This window comes from Otolemur garnettii, unplaced genomic scaffold (genome assembly GCF_000181295.1).
Source record: "Otolemur garnettii isolate 467f Iridium unplaced genomic scaffold, OtoGar3 scaffold00006, whole genome shotgun sequence".
NCBI classification, from domain to species: domain Eukaryota; kingdom Metazoa; phylum Chordata; class Mammalia; order Primates; family Galagidae; genus Otolemur; species Otolemur garnettii.
Window position 1 is genome coordinate 31,028,099 of NW_003852401.1, and position 21,031 is coordinate 31,049,129.

General features: G+C 36.6%; 1 protein-coding gene across 1 annotated transcript; it reads right to left on the reverse strand.

Moving 5' to 3' along the window:
- Positions 1–2,455: 2,455 nt before the first annotated feature.
- Positions 2,456–20,828, reverse strand: LOC100966410 (cytochrome P450 1A4-like). The gene is made up of 7 exons (XM_012813682.2): positions 20,675–20,828; positions 16,502–17,340; positions 15,160–15,283; positions 9,634–9,723; positions 9,435–9,555; positions 5,398–5,484; positions 2,456–2,905 (listed from the first exon to the last, which is right to left on the reverse strand). The coding sequence occupies exons 2-7, from the start codon at positions 17,321–17,323 to the stop codon at positions 2,605–2,607; spliced, it is 1,545 nt and encodes a 514-aa protein (XP_012669136.1). The 5' UTR covers positions 17,324–17,340; positions 20,675–20,828; the 3' UTR covers positions 2,456–2,604.
- Positions 20,829–21,031: the final 203 nt, after the last annotated feature.

Below are 21,031 nucleotides of genomic sequence, written 5' to 3' on the forward strand. Positions count from 1 at the left end.
GTATTTTATGTCGTTTTAGTATGTGTGCGATTATTCCTGAGCTGGGTACCTTTTCATTTGTGTTGGCCCTTCATATCTTGGCCTATTCATAATTTTTTTCCATTTATTGCAAGAAGAGTGCTTGGAAATTTATCCTGTCTTATTAATTTGAATAAATCATTTTTAATTCTGGATGGTACTCTTGCGTTCCGAGAGTTGCAAGTATCTTTTCTCACTCTGTGGCTTGTTTCCGCTTTTGTTTGTTATGCCTTTTCTTGTGCAGAAATTTAAAATTTCAATGTAGCAACTTATCATTTTATTATGGGTTGTATTTTCTGTATCTTAAGGAATTATTCTTTACTCCTTTAAATATGCACTCTTCTAAACATTTAAAATTTTCCTTATCTTCTTAAGGTTGTAATCTACCTGAAATTGACTGAATGACATAACTTTGGTACATATGTCAATTCTAGGCTCTTTAATTTTATGTCAACTAGAAAAGTATGTAGAAATATATCTAAAAAGATGTGCCAAATTTTCTTTTGAATTAAAGCGTATACTCTTGAAACCATTGCTGTTACGGAAACTACGTAAGAATCGAATTTGACAAAATTTTAATTCTGTGTTAAACCTTTATCAGAAGTGTGATCTTGAATATTACTTAATCTTTTTGAGTCTATTTTTCTGCAAAAGTTACTATTAATATCTATTCCATAACTTGTATCAAAATTAATAATTTAGAAACATTTTCTGTGTTGCTTGACATATAGAGTATACTCAAAAATGGTTATAAACTTTATCTTTGGTCATGAAAGGAAATAGCAATAGCTTGAGGGAACGAGAACAAATCAAGATGAATGTTTATTTAATTTTAGTAGAACAGGATAATGACAAATCAGAATAAATTAAGATTTGTTTAGATTTAGTAGGGTTTATAAATCTAGGTGCCCTGGTGTTAGGTGCATAAATGTTTAGAATTATTATGTCATCTTGATGAACTGTTCCCTTTATCATTATACAATGGCTATCTTTTTCTTTACTTACTTTTGCTGTTTTGAAGTCTGTAATTATTTGCTGTGAGAATGGCTACTCCAGTCTTTTTTTTTTTTTTTTAATTTGTGGCTTGCATTTGGATGGAATATTGTTTTCCATTCCTTCACCTTGAATCTGAAGGAATCTTTATGGGTTGGTAAATTTCCTTGAGACAGCAGATACCCAACTTGTGTTTTTTATCCATTCAGCCAGCCTATGTCTTCTGAGAGGGGAGGTCAACCCATTCGCATCTATTGAAAGAATTGATAACTGGTGTGTATTTCTTTTCACTGTTGAGTAGGACCTCTCTGTTCTAGTTTACCTCTGGAGCAATTGTGGTATCTGGGCTCTAAATTGATAAACTAGTGTTTTCACTGTCTTTTCTAAGTTCATTTATGTGCCTTAGGTCATTCACAAATTCAATTAAAGCAGCACATACTTAGTGCTGGGTACTACATTTAAAAATACTTTTAAATAATCAGAACCTATTTTTTCTTCCTCAGAACATGTTCTATGGACTGAATTTTTTCTTCCTTCCTCTCAAATTTATATGTTGACAACCCAGCTGCCAGTATTTCAGAATGTGATTTATTTGGAGACATTTCTTTTAAGAGATGATTAAGTTCACATGAAGTCCTCAGGCTGGGACCCTAATGCAACATCACTGGTGTCCTGATAAGAAATGGGAGAGACAGGGATGTGTGTGAACAGAGAAAGGGCCACCTGCAAGCCAAGCACAGACGCTTCAGGAGAAATCCAGCTTACTAGCACCCGATCTTGGAATTCCAGCCTCCAGAACTGCAAGAAAATAAATTTCTGTTGTTTAAGCCACCTAGCCTCTGGTACTTTGTTACTACGGCAGTCCTAAAAACTAATACACATGTATTTAGTAAGTATCAAAGGAAATTGGCAATATTGTAAACATGCTAATTTGTAAATTTATAACTTGTAAATTATATCTACAGAAAATTTCAGAGTGTATACACAAAGGGACTTTGAAGAAATGTCCCCTCCTGGCCTCTTTTCCTCTTAATTTAGCTCAGCACATCCATTGCCACCATGCAATGCTCTCTGCTGCTCTAGGCAATCCGAACCCCTTCTCTGGCCCTCTAGATGGTTGAAAATAATATATTTGACATCAGAACCTCATTCTTATGCTGAGCTCTATATTTAAAACAAAAAAATGGATACATCCACCTATTTGAAGCTGGTATAAGGGGAAGGCAGACCCCCCTTTCTGGCTCACTCCATCCACCTCTCATCTGGCTTTTCCACTCACACCCACATTGACACCTAGACACCCCTTCTTGAGTTTCTTTTTAATACACTAAAAACCATTCAGCTTTATTTATTAAAATGAATGAATTTCACACATAGTCTGAATAAAGAGTTTCAAAACTCACCATATGTACACTGGTGAAAATAGATTACAAACACTCAACTCTTACGATTCTGATACTGTGATCTATTGAGAGATTAGGATTTAACCCCAATTTACATCACACTTAATTATCATCATAAGATATTCTCATGAGACAGTGTCGTACTGGAACTGAGTTTGAATGAAATAAGAAACCCCCCTCTCACTGTTATCTAAGTAGACAGACTCCCTGTGGAGTGAAGTTCTGCCTGGAGTTGGTATGGTTTTGGCTTCATAGTTAACCCATACATAGGTGTCAGGTCAAGCTCGGCTCCGGGGCACTTTCTCAGCTTGAGCTGTTGCAGGACAGTGGTGATGAAAATGAATGTCTCGTTTCGTGCGACATCTTCTCCCAGACACTTCCGGATTCCCATTCCAAATATCATAACTTTCTCAACAAGAGTTTTATTCAGTTCTCTCTTTTTGTTTAGAAATCTCTCAGGTCTGAATAAGTTCGGAGTATCCCAAATTGTTCTGCATAAAATAAACAAAAGTAACATTTAAAAAAAAATAATTTTATCATTTTTGCTCTTGTTGCCAACTTTTTGACAATAATTTAATAATTTTCAACAAAATTTAAAATATTTTAAGTTTGAAATAGCCTTTATAAAGGCTTTTTTTTTTGTAGAGACAGGGTCTTACTTTACTGCCCTCGGTAGAGTGCTGTGGTGTCACACAGCTCACAGTAACCTCCAACTCCTGGGCTTAGGTGATTCTCTTGTTTCAGCCTCCCAAGTACTTGAGACTACAGGTGACTGCCACAACACCTGGCTATTTTTTTGTTGCAGTTTGGCCGGGGCTAGGTTTAAACCTACCACCCTCGTATATGGGGCCGGCCCTCTACCCCCTGAGCCATAGGTGCCACCCTATAAAGGCTTTTATATATATATATATATATATATATATGGTAGGTATATGTAAAGTATGTGTATATAATTATGGTGACATATGATTTTTTATATACAATTATTATGGATATATACACGCCACTTTCCTTTTAATATCTGGCAAACTTACCTATCATAACAATCTAATATAATTATACTTAATTTTCACTAAAACGGGTTGGGATTCATTAAATAGTGAATAAAACACTTGCAAATTTATTTCTATTTTTAATTATTTTAAATGAAGAGCTTCACAACATTCTCATAAGAATATTCTGAAGCTGTGAGATAAATAAAAATTAATAAATATTTGACGTGTTTTTCTTTAAAGCAAAATAAACTGAGAATGATGAGACTGAGCCCCATCTCTCACTCTGGTACAAACATGTACAAGAGATGGTCTGTGTACAACATCCCCGGGAGGAGCCAGGTCTCCGAAGAGCTGCTCAGATGGAGGGGCCGTCCATAGTTCCCGAATCACTGAGCATCTGCTGCTCTCGTCCATCTCCATCTTTTGTGACAGCCACTGTATTTGTTTTGTCTGTGACCACTAATGCTAGCATGTTTCCTTACACACCCTAAACCACACATGCGGTTCACATACCATCACGAATAACTGGGTCACTTTATATGTAGACATCACCCTCTTTATAAAGGTGAAACTGGTTTTTGTCTCCACCAGAAGTCACAGACCTCAAGAACTATGTCCTCCAATGCATTTTGCTTGGCTCCTATAATCTTTTAAATATCAGTCATTGTTGCTAACCTTCACAATCAGATGTTATGTGAAAATCTGAATTTCCAAGTTCCACTTTATAACTGTAAGGGCCAACAATGTTGGCAACAATGTCCTGATTGCCAGCAGTTCATGGGGCTGAGTTAGATGTAGTGTATGACCCCCTCGTAAATGCGTCACAAAGTGCGACTCACTCCTTTTTAGTATTCTCCTTCACTTAGTAGGTGCTTGAGTTTGTGACCTCTGCTTTAGATTAACCATGAATAATTCCCCATAATATAAAGTCTTGAGTTACTTACTCATTTAGCTGAAACAAGTGTCTCCATAGCAATAGTATTTGTTTAGCAGCACCTGTGTTAACTTTGTTAGAACATTACTCAATATTCCATATGATCACAAGCTCTGAGGAGACTAGAATACTTAGCACTATATTAAATGAGAATAATTACCATTGAATTTACACTGATTGTATTTCTTTCGATAGTGGCTTTAAAAATGCTTAGTTTTAGTCAGTACAATCAGCAGGTGTTGGACCCAGATGGCTTTCCCTTCACCATCACCACTGGCAATATCTTCACTTTCATTGCATAAGGTACCTTCATCTCAGCACTTCCTCTTATAGCTGATATGGGTGAGCTTATAACTTCATTTTATGCAACAAATATTTATTGAGGGCCAAACTATGTGCCAAGCAATGATTTAGGTGCTGGGGTAGAGGAAAAAAACAAATAGACAAAAGAAAGAAGAACAACAAGAGGAGAGAGAGGGGAGGGGAAGGGGGATATGGGAGGAGGGAGGGCATTTGGGGGGACCTCACCTAATGTGCATGATGCAATGGTGCATTTCAAAACTATTAAGAACGAGTATAATTGTGATGGATGTGTTACTTAGTTCAATGTAAGCATTTCACATTGTATATCAAAGCAGTACCCTGAACCCCATAAATGCATCAATGTACAAAGTTATGATTGAATAAAGAATTAAAAAAAACAATAATAAATCCTTGCTTGGTGGCTTACATTTCACTGGGGACTTCCAGACTACATTTCAAATATCAACCACTCCTAGCCATGCAAAGGATAGGCCCATAGGTTTTGACACACATCTCCCCTAATGAGCCACTTATGACATTGGATTTGCTTTGAATTGGATTTTTTTCTGAATTTGTATTAAGATATTGCCTTTCTCAATATAGACAAGGAATGAAAATGGCATTTCTTTCTAACTTTTTTCCAAGAGAAAGAGGACTGAGTTTGGTTAAAAAGAATATAAATCTTTTCCAGATTAATAAATAAACAACCAAGCAAGCAAATTTTATCTCAGGATGAATTTTAGTGACTTACTCATCATGGTTTACTTGGTACATGTTAATAAAGACACAAATTTTCTTGGGAATGAAATAGCCATTCAGAGTGGTGTCTGCTGTGGTGCTGGGAGAGCAAAATACAGATAAAATATAGCATTACAGGACATTGGTGAGTTCAAATAACCCATCCCCAAACTGCCCCCACACTTCACACACGACATTTATTTAGGTCCTTTTTACTATAATATATCATTGTAAATCCTTATTCTTTCAATAATTAGAACAGTTTTCACTTCTTGTCAAATTAATAATTTAACATTTTTTTTTAGTATGTGTTAAAAAGATTGTACGTTTAATACATTCAAGGCCTTTCTATGAAATAAAATGTTTACTAGAAAATTATCTCAATATTTTTAGGACAAAGTGAATAGGCGGAGCAGATTACATTGGAAAACTATTCAGGGAATTCTGAAGTACTTTCTACATCGCCTATGGGGATATGTCTATTTTCAATAGATTAGGAAAACAAATGTCATGTCTTTTAGTAATTGGTACAAAGAAAATGGAATTGAAACAAGGAAATCTGAACTCTGAATGTTGTTTTCAGTGAGACGTTAGGCAAATCTTACATCTCCTCTATGACTGTTTTCTTGCTGTGAAATGATGGTGTTGGTTATGTTGGGTGATCTCTAACTTAGTTCTAGAGCTAATGTTTCATTTTTCTGGTCTCATATTCAAACTCCTTTCTGAAAACTGTTCTTCTTTCCCCTTTATATCTCTCTAATTATGCATGGGTGAGAAAAAATCACGTTATGTTTCCATGTAACACTCCCTTTCTCACTAGATTGCCCTCACACGCGCACTTCTCTATAATGGGAGAAGCACAGCATTTCCATTTGAGAAGTTTGAGACAAGGCCCTGGACACATTTTTCTTAGCTACTTCTGGGTGCTCTCTTCACATTAGCCAGTCTATAATAAAGATATATCCCATCTGCAGTCAGGAGCAGATTTTATCCTTCGAGGAGAGACTGAAGATGTCCAATCTATCCCGAAACTAGGTGGAGAAGTATGGTTAATTCAAGTGAGAATTATTAGAAAGTCAACTCAATCTAGATCTAAACCATATCATGTAAACTAGCTTTGATCATTTAAAAAATGAATATTCCAAATCTCTTTTTTTAATTGAAATTTTAAAAAATTAAGTCAAATACACATAGATTATGAATACATTTATGCATATGTGGGGTACAATGTGTTGGTTTTTTTTTTAAAATACAATCTGATGTGGTTTTCTATCTGATCTACATCCATTTTGTAGATGTCCATTTGGATGAATATTCCAATCTCTATCTGATCTACGTCCATTTTGGCAAGTGATATCCATTGTACCTTTGGCAAATAGTATGGATTTTATTCATGGTGTCTTCAAAAGTACCCAGAGGTACTGACCTTTGGCAAATAATATGGATTTAATCATCAAGCATTCTCAAAACCCAACATGGGGGAAGGCCACACAAGCAACAGGCCTATTTTCTGGAAGGATTACATCCTCTCATGCATAGCCACTTGCCTTTCTCAACACATTCCTGTCCATACTCTTCTGTACATTCAGCTGTTCAGATTCTACTCACATAGGAAGTTACATGCTGTTATTTCATAGAAGCATCAAATGGATAACTTTACTTCCCAAGTATTGAAATAAAAGCATAAATAGTAAGGATTCTTTACCTATTTACATGTTCCTAAAACTTTGTGTAGAAAAGTGGATTTCTACACAATTATTAAGCAACATATATGCAATAAAATTTATTAGGGTACAATCTGGGCTTTCCTCTGTGTGTGTATATATATGTTACATGAAATATCAAACTTTTGCTGCTTTTATCTAAGATTATTTCATTTATTTTATTTTAACACATTTTGTTCATTTTTATCTATTTTTTTAAAATGGTGAATAATAAACTTGTAGGTATAGTAGAAAAGCTTTTTTGTGTGCAAAAAATTTCTTGACTTATATTACGCTGCTATTGACATATTAATTTATTTCTTTACTTTTAATAACATAACAAATATCTCTGTCCTAATAGAATATATATTTCTCACTATCAATTAGACCCTCAGATGAGTATCCAGGGCCATAATTTCCATATGTGCTTTTATTCCAAATGAGGACCATAAACTTGGCAGAGCTCCAGTGTGTCTGAGTACTTGACAGAGGTGTAGAAAATAGTCTTTTATGAAGTACCTAAAGTTACCTTATAAAAATCATTGGGACAGAAGAGTTGCTTCTTTAAATGTAGGATTTCTTTAAAAAAACTTAAGTTGAAGATGAAATTTGCTTTAACTGAAGGAAGATCTGACACAACAGGGAGAAAAAGGGGATCACAATGAAAAGACAGGCATCCTGTGTTAAAAGAAAACTAGCTAAAGGGAAGAAAATAAAGGGAACTGCGTCACTGGCTGTCCAGCCTTTCTCTGCTCAGTCAGTGACCTGGTTTGGGGGACACTTCAGATGAGGGCACTGCATGCTATTGTGTTCATTACTAGGTAATGACATCAATTTCTCCAAGGTTGGGGGCAAGAGGCATTTCCACTCCTTGACCATTTAAAGGGAGGAGAGAGAAAAAAACACTTGAGAATCTATTTTTTTTAAAGGTTTTAATTGTTGTAAATAAAAACAGATCAAAGCACCAGAACTTTTGTTCTCCTTATGCATATTTAATAAAGCCTACTTCTTAATCTCTGCTGGCATGCACTGGTGTGCTGGAGATTATGACATAAACTTCAGTAAATTTTCAAATGTCTTTAATGAGTGCTCTCTTTCATCTATGTGTAACAACACTATCTTCCTTAGTTTATTTCCCAGCAAAATTCTAGGCTTACTGAAAATGAAGCCACAACATCAGGAAGCTAAGCTGCTCATCAGATGATGCTAAGTGAGCTTTTACAACATGTTAACTCCTGTAAGATTAGCCCACATCACAAAATCTCAGAACTACAGATGTTGGCATGAATGCAGAGAGAAGGGAACACTTCTACACTGCTGGTGGGAATGCAAGCTCATATGGTCTTTTTGAAAAGAAGTTTGGAGAATACTCAAGTAACTGAAAGTAGACCTACCATTCAATCCTACAATTCCTCTATTAGGATCACCCATGTGATCAAAAATCATTCTGCAACAAAGACATTCACACCAGAATGTTTATTGCAGCCTAATTCATAGTTGCCAAGTCATGGAAGCAGCCCAAGTGATCATTGACCCATGAATGGATTAACAAGTTGTGGTATATGTATACTATGGAATACTAGGCAGCCATAAAAAGGAGACTTCTCATCTTTTTGTTTACTTGGATGGAGTTGGAACATATTCTTCTTGGTAAAGCATCTCGAGAATAGGGAAAAAAGTATCCAAATGTACTCAATACTACTATGAAATCAATATATAATCATCTACACATTCATAGAAATGGTAAAACATAACTATAGTCCAGAAACATGAAGGGAAGAGGAGGGAGAGAGCAGGGGTGGAGGGTGGGGGGAAGGAGGGAGGGTATTTGGTGGGACCTCACCTAAGGTGCATAATGCAAAAGTACATTTCAGAACTATTAAGAATAGAGTATTAATGTCTTACCACAACAAATAACTAAGCAAGAAGATGGTTATGTTAATCAGTTAGATGTAAGAATTTCACATTGGCTAGCAAATCAGCACATTGCACCCCATAAATGCATTAATGTACACAGTAGTGATTTAATAAAGGAATAAAAAAACATGTCACAGCAAAATTACACTACAGTTGAGTTATCTATTTGTTTGGAATGTCCATAGCCTCCACTCTTTTGATTAGTACATACAAGGTGAAAGTCAATGGGATCATAGTTTAGCAATGAAAAGGACTCACAAAGTATGCTTTCTCTATACACAAAAATTGATTAGATGGTTTCAAAATAAAAAATATTAAAATAATAGTGTATAATAGATTTTAAAGCACTTTAAGTATTCCAATGTCTAAGATTCTTCACTGCCCCCAAACCCTCATTGGTTGTTTTTTTGAAGGAGAATCATATGCTTACCAGTGTGGAATAGTAAAAGGAAGGAAGGAAGTATGTCTGAATATTTCATTTATGAAAGCTTCTGTGTATGGTAAAATTTTCCTGTCTTCAAATCTGGGGGATTTCAGCCCAATGTTTCTACCTTAAGGAAAAGTATTTTTTAATTAATGAGAATAATGATAGTTATACAAATTACAGTTTTCATTTGAAAGTATGTTACCAATTTCTTCCTGAATCTTGGCTTGAATATCTGGGTAGCGTATCAAATAAAGAAAGCTCCAATACAGACATGTTGATACCGTTTCAAACCCTGAAAAGAAACAAGAGACCAAATGTCATAGGAAAAATGTATTAGCAATATTGGTCTGCTCAATTTATTTCATATCTGAGTGCTAAGATTTAGGGAAAAGCCATCTAAATATGTAGTATAATCAAAAATTAATAGAATCACAATTGAAATAATAATTATTTATTAGGGTTGATTTCAAAATATAGTTGTAACCTCTCACTCTTTAGGATATCACTATTCAAAGAATGAAAAACTAGAAATGTTGATGAGGTTGAGGAGAAATTGGAAGTGTTGGTGGGAATGTAAAATGGTGGCACTACTATAGAAAACAATTTGGAACTTCCTTAAAACTTAAAAATAGCATGTTTATATTATACAGCAATCCTATACCTGGGTATATTTCCAAAAAGATTCAAAACATGATCTTGAAAAGATATGTGCTGGCTCGGCACCTATAGCTCAAGTGGCTAAGGCACCAGCCATACACCAGAGCTGGTGGGTTCGAATCCAGCCTGGGCCTGCTAAACAACAATGACAACTACAACCAAAAAATAGCTGGGAGTTGTGGCAGGTGCCTGTGGTCTCAGCTACTTGGGAGGTTGAGGGCAGGAGAACTGCTTAAGCCCAGGAGTTGGAGGTTGCTGTGAGCTGTGACCCTACTGCACTCTACCCAGGGTGACAGCTTGAAGCTCTGTCTCAAAAAAAAAAAAAAAAAAAAAAGAAAGAAAGAAAGAAAAGAAAAGAAAGAAAGAAAGAAAGAAAAGATATTGCATATTTATGGTCATTGCAACTTTATTTATGATTGCCAAGAGGTGAAAGCAACCCAAATATTCATTGATGGATACGTGGATAAAGAAATTGCTATGGATATACATCATTGCATATTTTTCAGTCTTTAAAAAATGGATCTTGTTATGTGATACAACCTGGATAAGGCTTGAGGATATTAGGTTGAGTGAAATAAGGTAGTCCTAAAGGACAAATACTATATGATTCCACTCATGTGCGGTTTCTAAAGTAGTCAGAATCACCCAAACAGATAGTACAGGATATCCGAAAAGTTGTCCCTAAAGTCACCATACATAGGGAAAATGGGAAATTACAGCTAAATGTACCTTTATTTACAAAATATCTATCATACAATTTTACAAAAAGAGGGATAACACATAGAGAATATTTTGTAAAATTGGGGCAACTTTTGGGACACGCTGTATTAGAGAAAGGAGGTTGCCAAAGGCTGAGAGGGATGGGGGAAATCAATGTTTAAGGGACATATCATTTTAGCTTTGCAAGATGAAAAACATCTAGAGATGTTTTCAAAACAAGGTGAATATACTCAACAGTACCGAACAGTCTAGTTAAACATGCTGAAAACGGTAAATTTAATGTTACAAATTTGCAAACACAATTGAAAGTAAAATTTAAAAAATACGTAGGTGCACTTTTTAAGACAAATGAAAACATTGTAAACATTGCACTTCATCATAACAGTATTATGAGATAATACTAATACCTATGATTTGTAATAACAATTTTAATAAGCTACTAAGAACTTACTCTGTTCCTGGTGTTCTCTCTCTCTCTCTGTGTGTATATACAATATATACACAAATATTTTATAAATCATAATACAGATATGCAATGCATAAATTGTAAATACACTCTTTTTACTGGTCTTCGAGAACATTATGGGCTTTGCTCAAGATGAATGAACTTCATAAAAGGCAGAGCCAAGACTTAAGCTTGAACATCTGACCTTGAGTTTGTGTGAGCACATGTTAGAGGGCTGACCAGATTCCATTTTTTCTAATTTATAAGTTTTGATGTACATCTTATGGTTTAAAATGCACTCCTTAAACAGGACATCTTCCTTTTTTAGATTATCATTGGATAAGTGGTTCCCATTATTGAAAATAAAAGCAAGGAACTTGGCATGCCACACATGATCTTCTTCTCCAGGGCTACTTTAAGATGCCTACATCAAAGAATTTGATCAATTCTTGAAAACCTAAAACTCAGAAATGCCCCACCAGAACCGTCTTCTAGACTGTTTTAATTATAAATTCACTTTTATGGTGGGCTATGGCCAAAACTAATGTTATCTGTGTTTTCTAGTAAGCAAAAATTAGTTTTAAAAGCAAATTTTTAATTTCCAGATTTTCATGTGATGATAGCATAGGCAATGATGAATGTATTTACCACCTAATTGCATAGTCATCTGAAATGGGGGCTGCAGTGAGACTCACTTTATAGATGAGAAACTTGCATCATAAAAATGCTAAACTATTTCACCGGGATCACATAAAGGACAAAGTAGTACCTGAACTTGAGTTATGGTTCCACAGCAGAGAAACTTAACTACTTGCATTTACTCACATCTAAATAACTCATATCACAAAACGTGTACTTATACAACCTGGTGTAATTGCAGAATAAACTCCTATCCAAACATCTCTGCTCACACCCAGTTTTCACATCTTTTGAAGATGGCAATCTCTCATAGTGAGCCAGTGTGGTGTCAGTTTGTTCTAAACTCACAACATTTCTAATATGACTTGTTACCTCAAGAAATTATCATGAAAGTAAGCCATCTGGATGAAGTTGCTGATTGGAGCTCTACAGTAGGATGCTATGTGAAAATGTGGACTTGTATGCAGAACCTATCAACTGTATACTCTAACAAAAGTACACAGAACAGGCTCTCAACATTGCATGCAAAATACAGATTTTGCACATTGCAGAGCCATGGACCTTCCATCCTGGATCTCTCTGGAAAATATCAGGATTCATATTTTGATCATTACAAATTTTCTTTTTATATTAACACTTACGTATTAATATAAAATAATGCTGTTATACATCTTGGTAGGTTACTTAAGCATTGAGTTTACACATAAAAGATTCTGAGACAAGTTGACCCTATCCAATGGAAAAACTAAATTGTTTCTATAGTCAATAACGAAAGTCAAATATAAAAACACAAATCATAATAGCATAGTAGAACTGATGAAACAGAATGTTTATAGATTTTATCCACTAAAATATGTGGATTTTGCCTTCTGACTGTTGGTGAATGAAAAGAAAAATGTGTTTTATAGCTTATTAATGTATTCTGTTACAGCTCGTTAATGTGATAGGAGGCACATGTAGAAATTTAGGGTTTTTTTATACCCACTTTTCTGACGGAGCTTTTTCTAAATTGGTTATTCTCCTAAATTTCTTGGAAAGCTCTGAAGGCACAAATTGGTTATTCTCCTAACTTTCTTGGAAAGCTCTGAAGGCACATTCTGTTCCAGTGTTTTGGGGGTGAACTCAGGCTGAGGAGAGAGGAGGTGAGCTTTCCTAAGGGTGGGATGCTACACCACTAACCAATTTAGAAAAAGCTCCAACATTAGATTAAAATACAAATTCTATCAGATATGTTGCTTAGTAAATAAATACATTATACAGTAATGCATTTTACTGAATAGAATTTGTTTTATACACCTTTCAAACTATGTCATACATGTCTGGTGGCTCTGTTCTATATCTTAGTCATTTATGCTTTCTGCCATAATTTTATAAGTGTTGGTTACTGGGCAGTGCCTGTGGCTTAGTGAGTAGGGCGCCGGCCCCGTATACTGTGGATAGCAGGTTCAAACCCAGCCCTGGCTGAACTGAAACAACAAAAAAATAGCCGGGCATTGTGACAGGCGCCTATAGTCCCAGCTACTCGGGAGACTGAGGCAAGAGAATCACCTAAGCTCAGGAGTTGGAGGTTGCTGTGAGCTGTAACACCACAGCACTCTACTGAGGGCAATGATGTGAGACTCTGTCTCTTAAAAAAAATTATTAATTACTTAATTATCTTGGTAGTATTACATAGTTCTGAAATATACTTAGATATTATCCTATGACAGTGAAGTATTGTCAGGAAGAATAATTTCATGGGTCATAAAAATTGCATAGCATGGCAACTATAGTTAAAGATGATATACTGCAGTCTTTGAAAATGCTAAGAGAGTAGATGTTAAAATGTTCTCACCACAAAATTGATGACTATCTGTGGTGATGCATATGTTAATTAGCTAGATATAGACTTTCCCTGATGTATACACATTTCACAACACTGTGTTGTATGTCATACTCAATAAATATATACAACTTCATGTCAATTACAAAATAAATAAACAAGAAAATAAAGCTCACTTGATGTTTTCATCATTGCCTCACAGACCCACCTTTAGTGTTCAGTGATGTTTAGGCTTTTAAAAAGTGTCCTCATGAATTCTAACATTAGTACTTAACATCACATAGCTGGCAAACGAAAAAGCTAAGTACAAAAAGATCACATTTTTATGATAAATCACCTGATGAGATAATAATATTTCATGGTCAAAATCATACATATATTTATACACACACCCTCATATTCACATACATGGGGGGATATTTATGAGCACGTGTAAAATGCATGGGGGAGAATGCATTGACAAGGAAAATTAATACAAATCAAAACGAAGGCTTCTGTTTGCAAAGAAAATTTAGGAACACAAATACGTAGATCCTCGGAACACGTGAACCCAATTACTAATAAAGAGAGTGTAAAGGAGAAAGAGAAAAAAATGAATCTGAAGAACATTTTACCTAAAATGAAACTGCTAAAAACAAAGTTTGCTATTTTATTTTATGTTAACAATAAGATCATTTGTTTCCTGTAGTCTAGCATCTTATTGGACCAATAAGAAACTTAATGGGTAAAAATGATTTTAAAAAACACTTCCCCAAAATTAGGAATTAAAGTAATATGGTAGCAGATATACTGCTCCAGTCTTTCTGAAAATGAATTCAGCAATGCATATCAAAACTCCAGAATACTTTTATTAGTTGACCCCCAAATTCTACTTCTTAGCAAAAGGTTGTAATTCAAAAGAGGCAAATCTCATGTGCAAAGATGGTCATCTCAGCATTAGCACAATATTCAATATCTGAACTTGCTGTACAAGGTTGGAGTTGCACACAATCATTTACATTTAGATGTTTACAGAAATTTAGGCCCTTGATACAAAAATATATGGTACTATATGACTACAAAAATCCAGTATATAAGAATACATAAAAAGAACATTTTTAATAGATTAAGGATAGTGGCAATGGGTTGGGTGAAGGGCCTGCAAGTAGGGATAAAATGTAATAAACATGCCAGGCCAGTCGTTGTGTTGGTGGTGATGGTAATGCATCCTGAATTGGGGGTGCTCTTAAGTCTCTGCTCCTGAGATCAAAATAAAGCTTTCCAAATGTCATGGGAAGATGGCAAAATAGCAAATTATTTGTGTACAGTGTGAGATTGACTACACAAAGTGGCTGATAAGGAAAGAGGACAATACCCTAAGCTGTAAATAGTGGGTAACAAAAACAACAAAAAAAGTCCCAACTAAGCTTTGTTAGCTTTACATGTTGACAAACACACTCACATACCAGCTCCAAAGAGGTCACTCACAGTGCTTATGATTTCACTGTCATTTAAGGTGGCAGTTTTGGTAGCAGCATATTTGTTGTGGCACGTATTAATCAGAGCATCAGTAATGTCTCGGATATGGTCCTGAGGAAACAAACCTTAGCATGATTATTCATTCCTGCGTAAATCCTGCATCCCTAGAAGTCCTGTGCAGGGAGAGCCATATCCCTGCGTAACTTGAGACGAGCCCCAGGAATTGAACAATATAGAGAATATAAATAGATCACTTTAAGCCTCACAGCTGCTTCTGCTTGACAACGGTAAATTTAATCATAAGAGTGTAGTATAAAAAAACCAAGTTACCAAACTCAATTCTTTCCTTAGAACTTCTTTTGCTCAATAAATAAAGAGTATCCATGTCTGTAAGCACAATTTTAAAACATCAGAACTAAAGATTAACTTATTATAAAGAGATTATCAGATGAATACATGATTTTCCAAAGCTTTTGGAAAAAATTTACTTTTACATGATCACCATGGGGAAAGAGATAGGCTGGTGTGTTTGAGGGAGTGGGAAGAAAAGCTTCTGAAGTTTTCTTACGAATTCTAATGCTTACTGTGCCTGATCCAGAGTCCCCATGTGGTACCATGAAAGAGCTTATCTTCTATGTCTTATTCATCACTGGAGGGACTTAACTCGTCACACTTCTTCATTTGCTCAATTATCCACCTTTTCCTGTTTTATTTATTTATTTTCTCCTGTTGCTCTTATCTCAGGAAATGCCCCCACGCCATGAACTAAGATTCTTAATAGTGCATACATATCTAAAGAGAGAAGTTTACGACCCTTCATAGACCATCAAAGGGAGCCCAAAACAATTCAATGGCTGAACAAGAAAGGTGGAAAAAGGTACCGCATGTGTTGTGATCTCAAATCCACTTCTGTATAACAAAGGAATTAACGTAGGAAATGAGGGAAAATTGGAAACGTCCTATTGACTATTCTTCATAATTAATCAAAACACTTTCTGATAAAAGTATGCTGACATTTTTGACACTCTTCAGTCTGAGACTTTGAAGTGTCAGATGTATAATGGAAAAGACAAAATAATTTGTTCATTTCTTCAAGTAACTCACATATGGATTGGTCATTTTTTTACCAAGTAATTATAGCTCATCATTCAAGGGTGTGCCTATCCACACACTGAGGAAGTTTCCTGTTCTGGGGAAATTTTTGGAGAATCAAAGCATTCAGAGATCTTTTTAGGGTTTTTTACATGAGAACTGAGTATTCAACGCATCTCATCATTATTTTTTGCTTCTTGCCAAAACCCTCGTCCTGGTATAAATTTAAATCCTTACCTTATCATATGTAGTAAGATGATCTTGTACCTGTAGGGCAATAAACCGATTCAGGGCCTGATAAAACTCCCGGGGAGCATTTATAATTCGCAGAGGCAGGTAGCGGAAGCATGGAATGAAATCGGCAGGGTTAGCGGCACTGGACGCCTTGAGTAAGTCGTCATTTGTTTTAACTATCCTGAGAAACTCCTCATCACCGTGGTCATATCTCTTGCCAAAGCAAAGGGCACAGACAACATTGGCCACCGCACAGGTTATAGCACTTCTGGGGTTAAAGCTGCCATTCTTGGAAGTCAACTCTACAAAGACTTTCACCAGCTCAGAAGCTTCCTCGGTGACATGTTCCTCAAGTAAGCAAGAGCAAGTGGAGGATTTTGCTTCTGCTTTAGAAAAAGTTCGTAAAGCATTCGAGGCGATTTTTTTATGAAGCTTCCAGCTCTCTCCATAGTTCACTGAAAATGTAAGACTCTTTCCTTCTGCCAGGAAAGAAAACGTGTGCATGTTAGGTCTGCCTGCAAAATATTCTCCATCCTTGAGTAGCACTTGCTTGACCATTTCCACTCCATTCACCACCACAACAGGCACGGTGCCAAGTCTGAGGAGAAAGATGTCTCCATATTGCCTCCTCATCTCCATGAATGTCAGGTAAGGATGCTCTCCAAGCTGGAGAAGATTTCCTATGATGGGGAAGGACAGCGGGCCAGGAGGAGACACCTGCTTTCTTCCCTTGCTCCTCAGCACTCTTAGAAACACAAAAACTATCACCAAAATTACAAGAGAAATGGTCACCTCTCTGGGAGTAATTGCCAGGTGGGATATCATTTTCAGGAATAAAGTACCTAAAACAGAAAAAATTAAAGGTAAACTCTATGTTTGTAATTCACAGCATCAACTAGATGTTCTTTCTCCCTGTAAACATTTAGAAGCAAAGTAGAGACTATAGTTGGCTGGTTGAAAGCTATTCTTAACTGATGCATTGAGGGAAAAAAATCAAATTTTTATAAAATGAATGGCATCTTTATCCTAATTCTGTTCTTTTTTTAGTTCTGATCACCAGGCCTAAATCCTGCTGTGGAAATCACTGACCATGGGCAGAAGGTGAGGGCACCTTGATGTAGACAGCAGGGATTTTGAAGGAGGGTGAGGCCACGAAGGCGGACTTCACACTCACCAGCCAGATGACTTCAGTGCTTCTACTTCATCTCAGTGCATCCTCGCTTTCTCATCTAAGTATGTACCTCACAGAATTAGTCACACTTTCTTCCAACAAAAATTTACTGAAGGGTAGCGCCTGTGGCTCAAAGGAGTAGGGCGCCAGCCCTGTATGCCAGAGGTTGCGGGTTCAAACCCAGCCCCAGCCAAAAAACAAAAACTGCAAAAAAAAAAAAAAAAAATTACTGAACTCCTCAAAGCTAACCACTAAAAATGCAAAACAAAAATTCACAGCCTAAGGAAGAAACTAGACACACGATAATCAGATTACAAAGTGAAGCGTGCTACAAGAGAATTGGGTGCAGAGCCATCTGCCATTGCAGGAGGATCACATTAGACCATCATTTAAGAAGAGTACTTGGTAAATGACAAGCCTACTCTCTCTGTCTTGGACTTTCCGGGCTGTTTATTAGGGTGACTTGCTAAGCTATCTTTCCTTTTTCTTTTTTTGAGACAGAATTTCACTATGTTACCATCAGTAGGGTGCTATGGTATCACAGTTTATAGCAACCTCAAACTCTTGGGCTTAAGCGATTCTCTTACCTCAGCCTCCCAAGTAGCTGAGACTACAGGCACCCGCCACAACTTTTTCTTGGCTATTTCTTGTTGCAGTTGTCATTGTTGTCTAGCTGGCCCTGGCCAGGTTCCAACCCTCCAACCTTGGCGTATGTGGCTGGTGTTATAACCACTGTGTTACGGGCGCCGAGCCTAAGCTCTTTCTGCTTAGCTTAGAAAGTCACCCAAGAATGAGCAACTTGATCAAGATGAATCTTCCTTAGAAGCAGGAAATGAAATTGTGAATGGTCATCCTCTCTTTGGTTGGCTAGATCCATAAAACTGAATTTCTAAAGATATAATTTAGAGGAATTTCACTTATCAGGTGGACCTGACGAAGTCTTAAAGATATATGAAGTAGAAAGGAAAAAAAAAAAAAGATATAGGGAGAGTTTATGCTCTTATATTCCCTACCTTAGTACCTTCAGGAGAGCTAGGTACACTCATGTCCTTAGGTTGAATTCCTTTTTGCTTAAACTAGCTAATATTTATTTTGTTACTTACAACCAAGAAGGTCCTAACTAAAAAAAATAAAAAAAAATAAAAAAATAAGAAATGCTTATATACAAACAGAATATTTTTGTTAGATTTTGCACATTATGGCAACTATTAAGGGGACCTAAAAATTTCTCTTTTAAAAGAAAACACAGTTAAACTATTCACACTTCTCGAATTACAGAGACAAATAACAGGAACGGCGATATACTCAGAATACTATGGGCTAGAATCAATGTCCAGCTGTTTTCATTTTTGAAAAGACAACACACGAGTTCTTCTAAGCTTTAAAAATAATGTATCTTAATAAACAAAATCATTCTCACAAAAGGCAGTGAGTTAGTTTTCCAGTTCAAAGGAGACTGACAGGGTGGTAAAAGCCATTACACTTTGTTTTCACATAAAAACACCCAAAGTCAGAGAACTATTTCTCTTAAAGCTCTTACTCAGCATAAACAGCTCTCACTGTTAATAGCAAACGCCTTGGCACCAGCCTTATCTGACTGTTTCTAAAGTTCACAGATAACTACACTAACTTGGTTGGCACCGTTTTCTAAGGAATAAACTTTGGAGTTGAAATGAGAGATAAATTTGTTTGGGGAGGTGGGAGAACCCTAATAAGCATTTAAAGTAAAAAGAAAAAAAAATGAACACCTCATCAGTACAGCAGCTACAATTTGCAAAACTTCCTATTTCTCTCTGTTGAGTAAAGAAACGCAGTGAGGACTTCCGTGGGTTTCACATCTTGCAGAGTGCTGACTTTATAAAATCCCTCCCATTAATAATAATTACTACCGTGTGCCAGATACAACACTAAGCAAAATCTGCTCTGTCTTGGAAAACTCACATCATGCCGCTCTGGAGAGGCTTAGAGAGATAAAGTCATTTTCTCCCCCCTCTTGTTTCCCGTATTGTTTAACTTTATAATGAATCATCAATTAGTTACCTCTAGTGCTTGTTTTTTTTATTTTTTATGTGTTAGTGTTTCTTGGGTAAACACTAAAAATTGCCAGCTTGCACACTGACAATTATCAGTGGCATTTCCAAAGCAAAGTGGTGAGTAGGTGAGAGGTGCAGGTGGCTACAAGAACCTAAGACTCAGGAAGGTGACTCTTTCCTTCCTCCCCCTCCACTGAGCTGTGAGACTTCTGTTAACATACAATCTCCCTAGTCCTCAGTTTCCTCATCTGTAAAATGGTCATATCAGAGTAGATTTCTAAGGCCAGCTCTAGCCTTCAATAATCAAAGCTAGAAGAAAACAACAGAGCAGAGGCCCCATGTGAGGTACGTACTTAATTGTCCAACAGTACCATTTTGCCAGTCACCAGAAGAGTTAATATTTCATCAACAAATGTAAGTAACTGTGCCATTGCCCTGGATTATTTTTCAGCCTAGGCCCTTCTAGTTTCTTTTTATTAAATTCTCGTTGGCAGTTTGCCAGGCTCAGATGCATGGCCAACTTTCTCAGCAACTTTCTTGGGCAGCTCTGGGGCACATTCTGTTCCTAGTGTTTTGGGGGGTGAACTCAGGCTGAGGACAGAGGAGGTGAGCTTTCCTAAGGGTGGGATGCTACACCAGTAACCACTTTAGAAAAAGCTCCATCAGAAAAGTGGGTATAGATTGAAGGTTTTGTACTGGTTAGAAAACCGTATATTAGTTGAAGGTTTTGTATTGATTCCAAGCCTACACACATTGGACCTCCCTCAGGAACTGTAAGCAGTAGCAGTGTCCACAGTGATCAATTACATCTCTAAAGGTGGATTTTTTTTTTTTTTTAAGTTTCTCAGTATGACTAAGGAGCATTTCAAGTTGAGGACCTTTTTTAGGGGAAAATAACTTGCCAGGGTGATCATATACAACAGTATCAACAAATCTGCTCTGCCCAATTACAGTGAAACTTGGAAGGCTTACCTGCGCCCAGAAATCTTATGGATCAGTGTGAGGAATCTGGCAGAGGAATCAGAAAACAGACAAGATCCTTGGCAAATCTGGGTGTGTCTCAGAAACAGGCACAGTCTCTGCCATAGCAGCAGCAAGTCTGGGAACCTCACCTGCCGAAAAAGCCTGGAGGGAACATCCTGCCCTGGAAAACAGGAGCGGGTAGACCTTGGACCTTGTGGGGAGGAGTTTGGAGGGAGGGATGGAAAAGTTTCTGCGGCCGGGATTGGGTTTGGGAAGCTGGGAAATTCCACGGTGAGAGAAGCCAGAGGGATGACGTCTGAAGCAAGACGTTCTGGAAGTGAGAGTTGGCTGGAAATTGATCCTTGA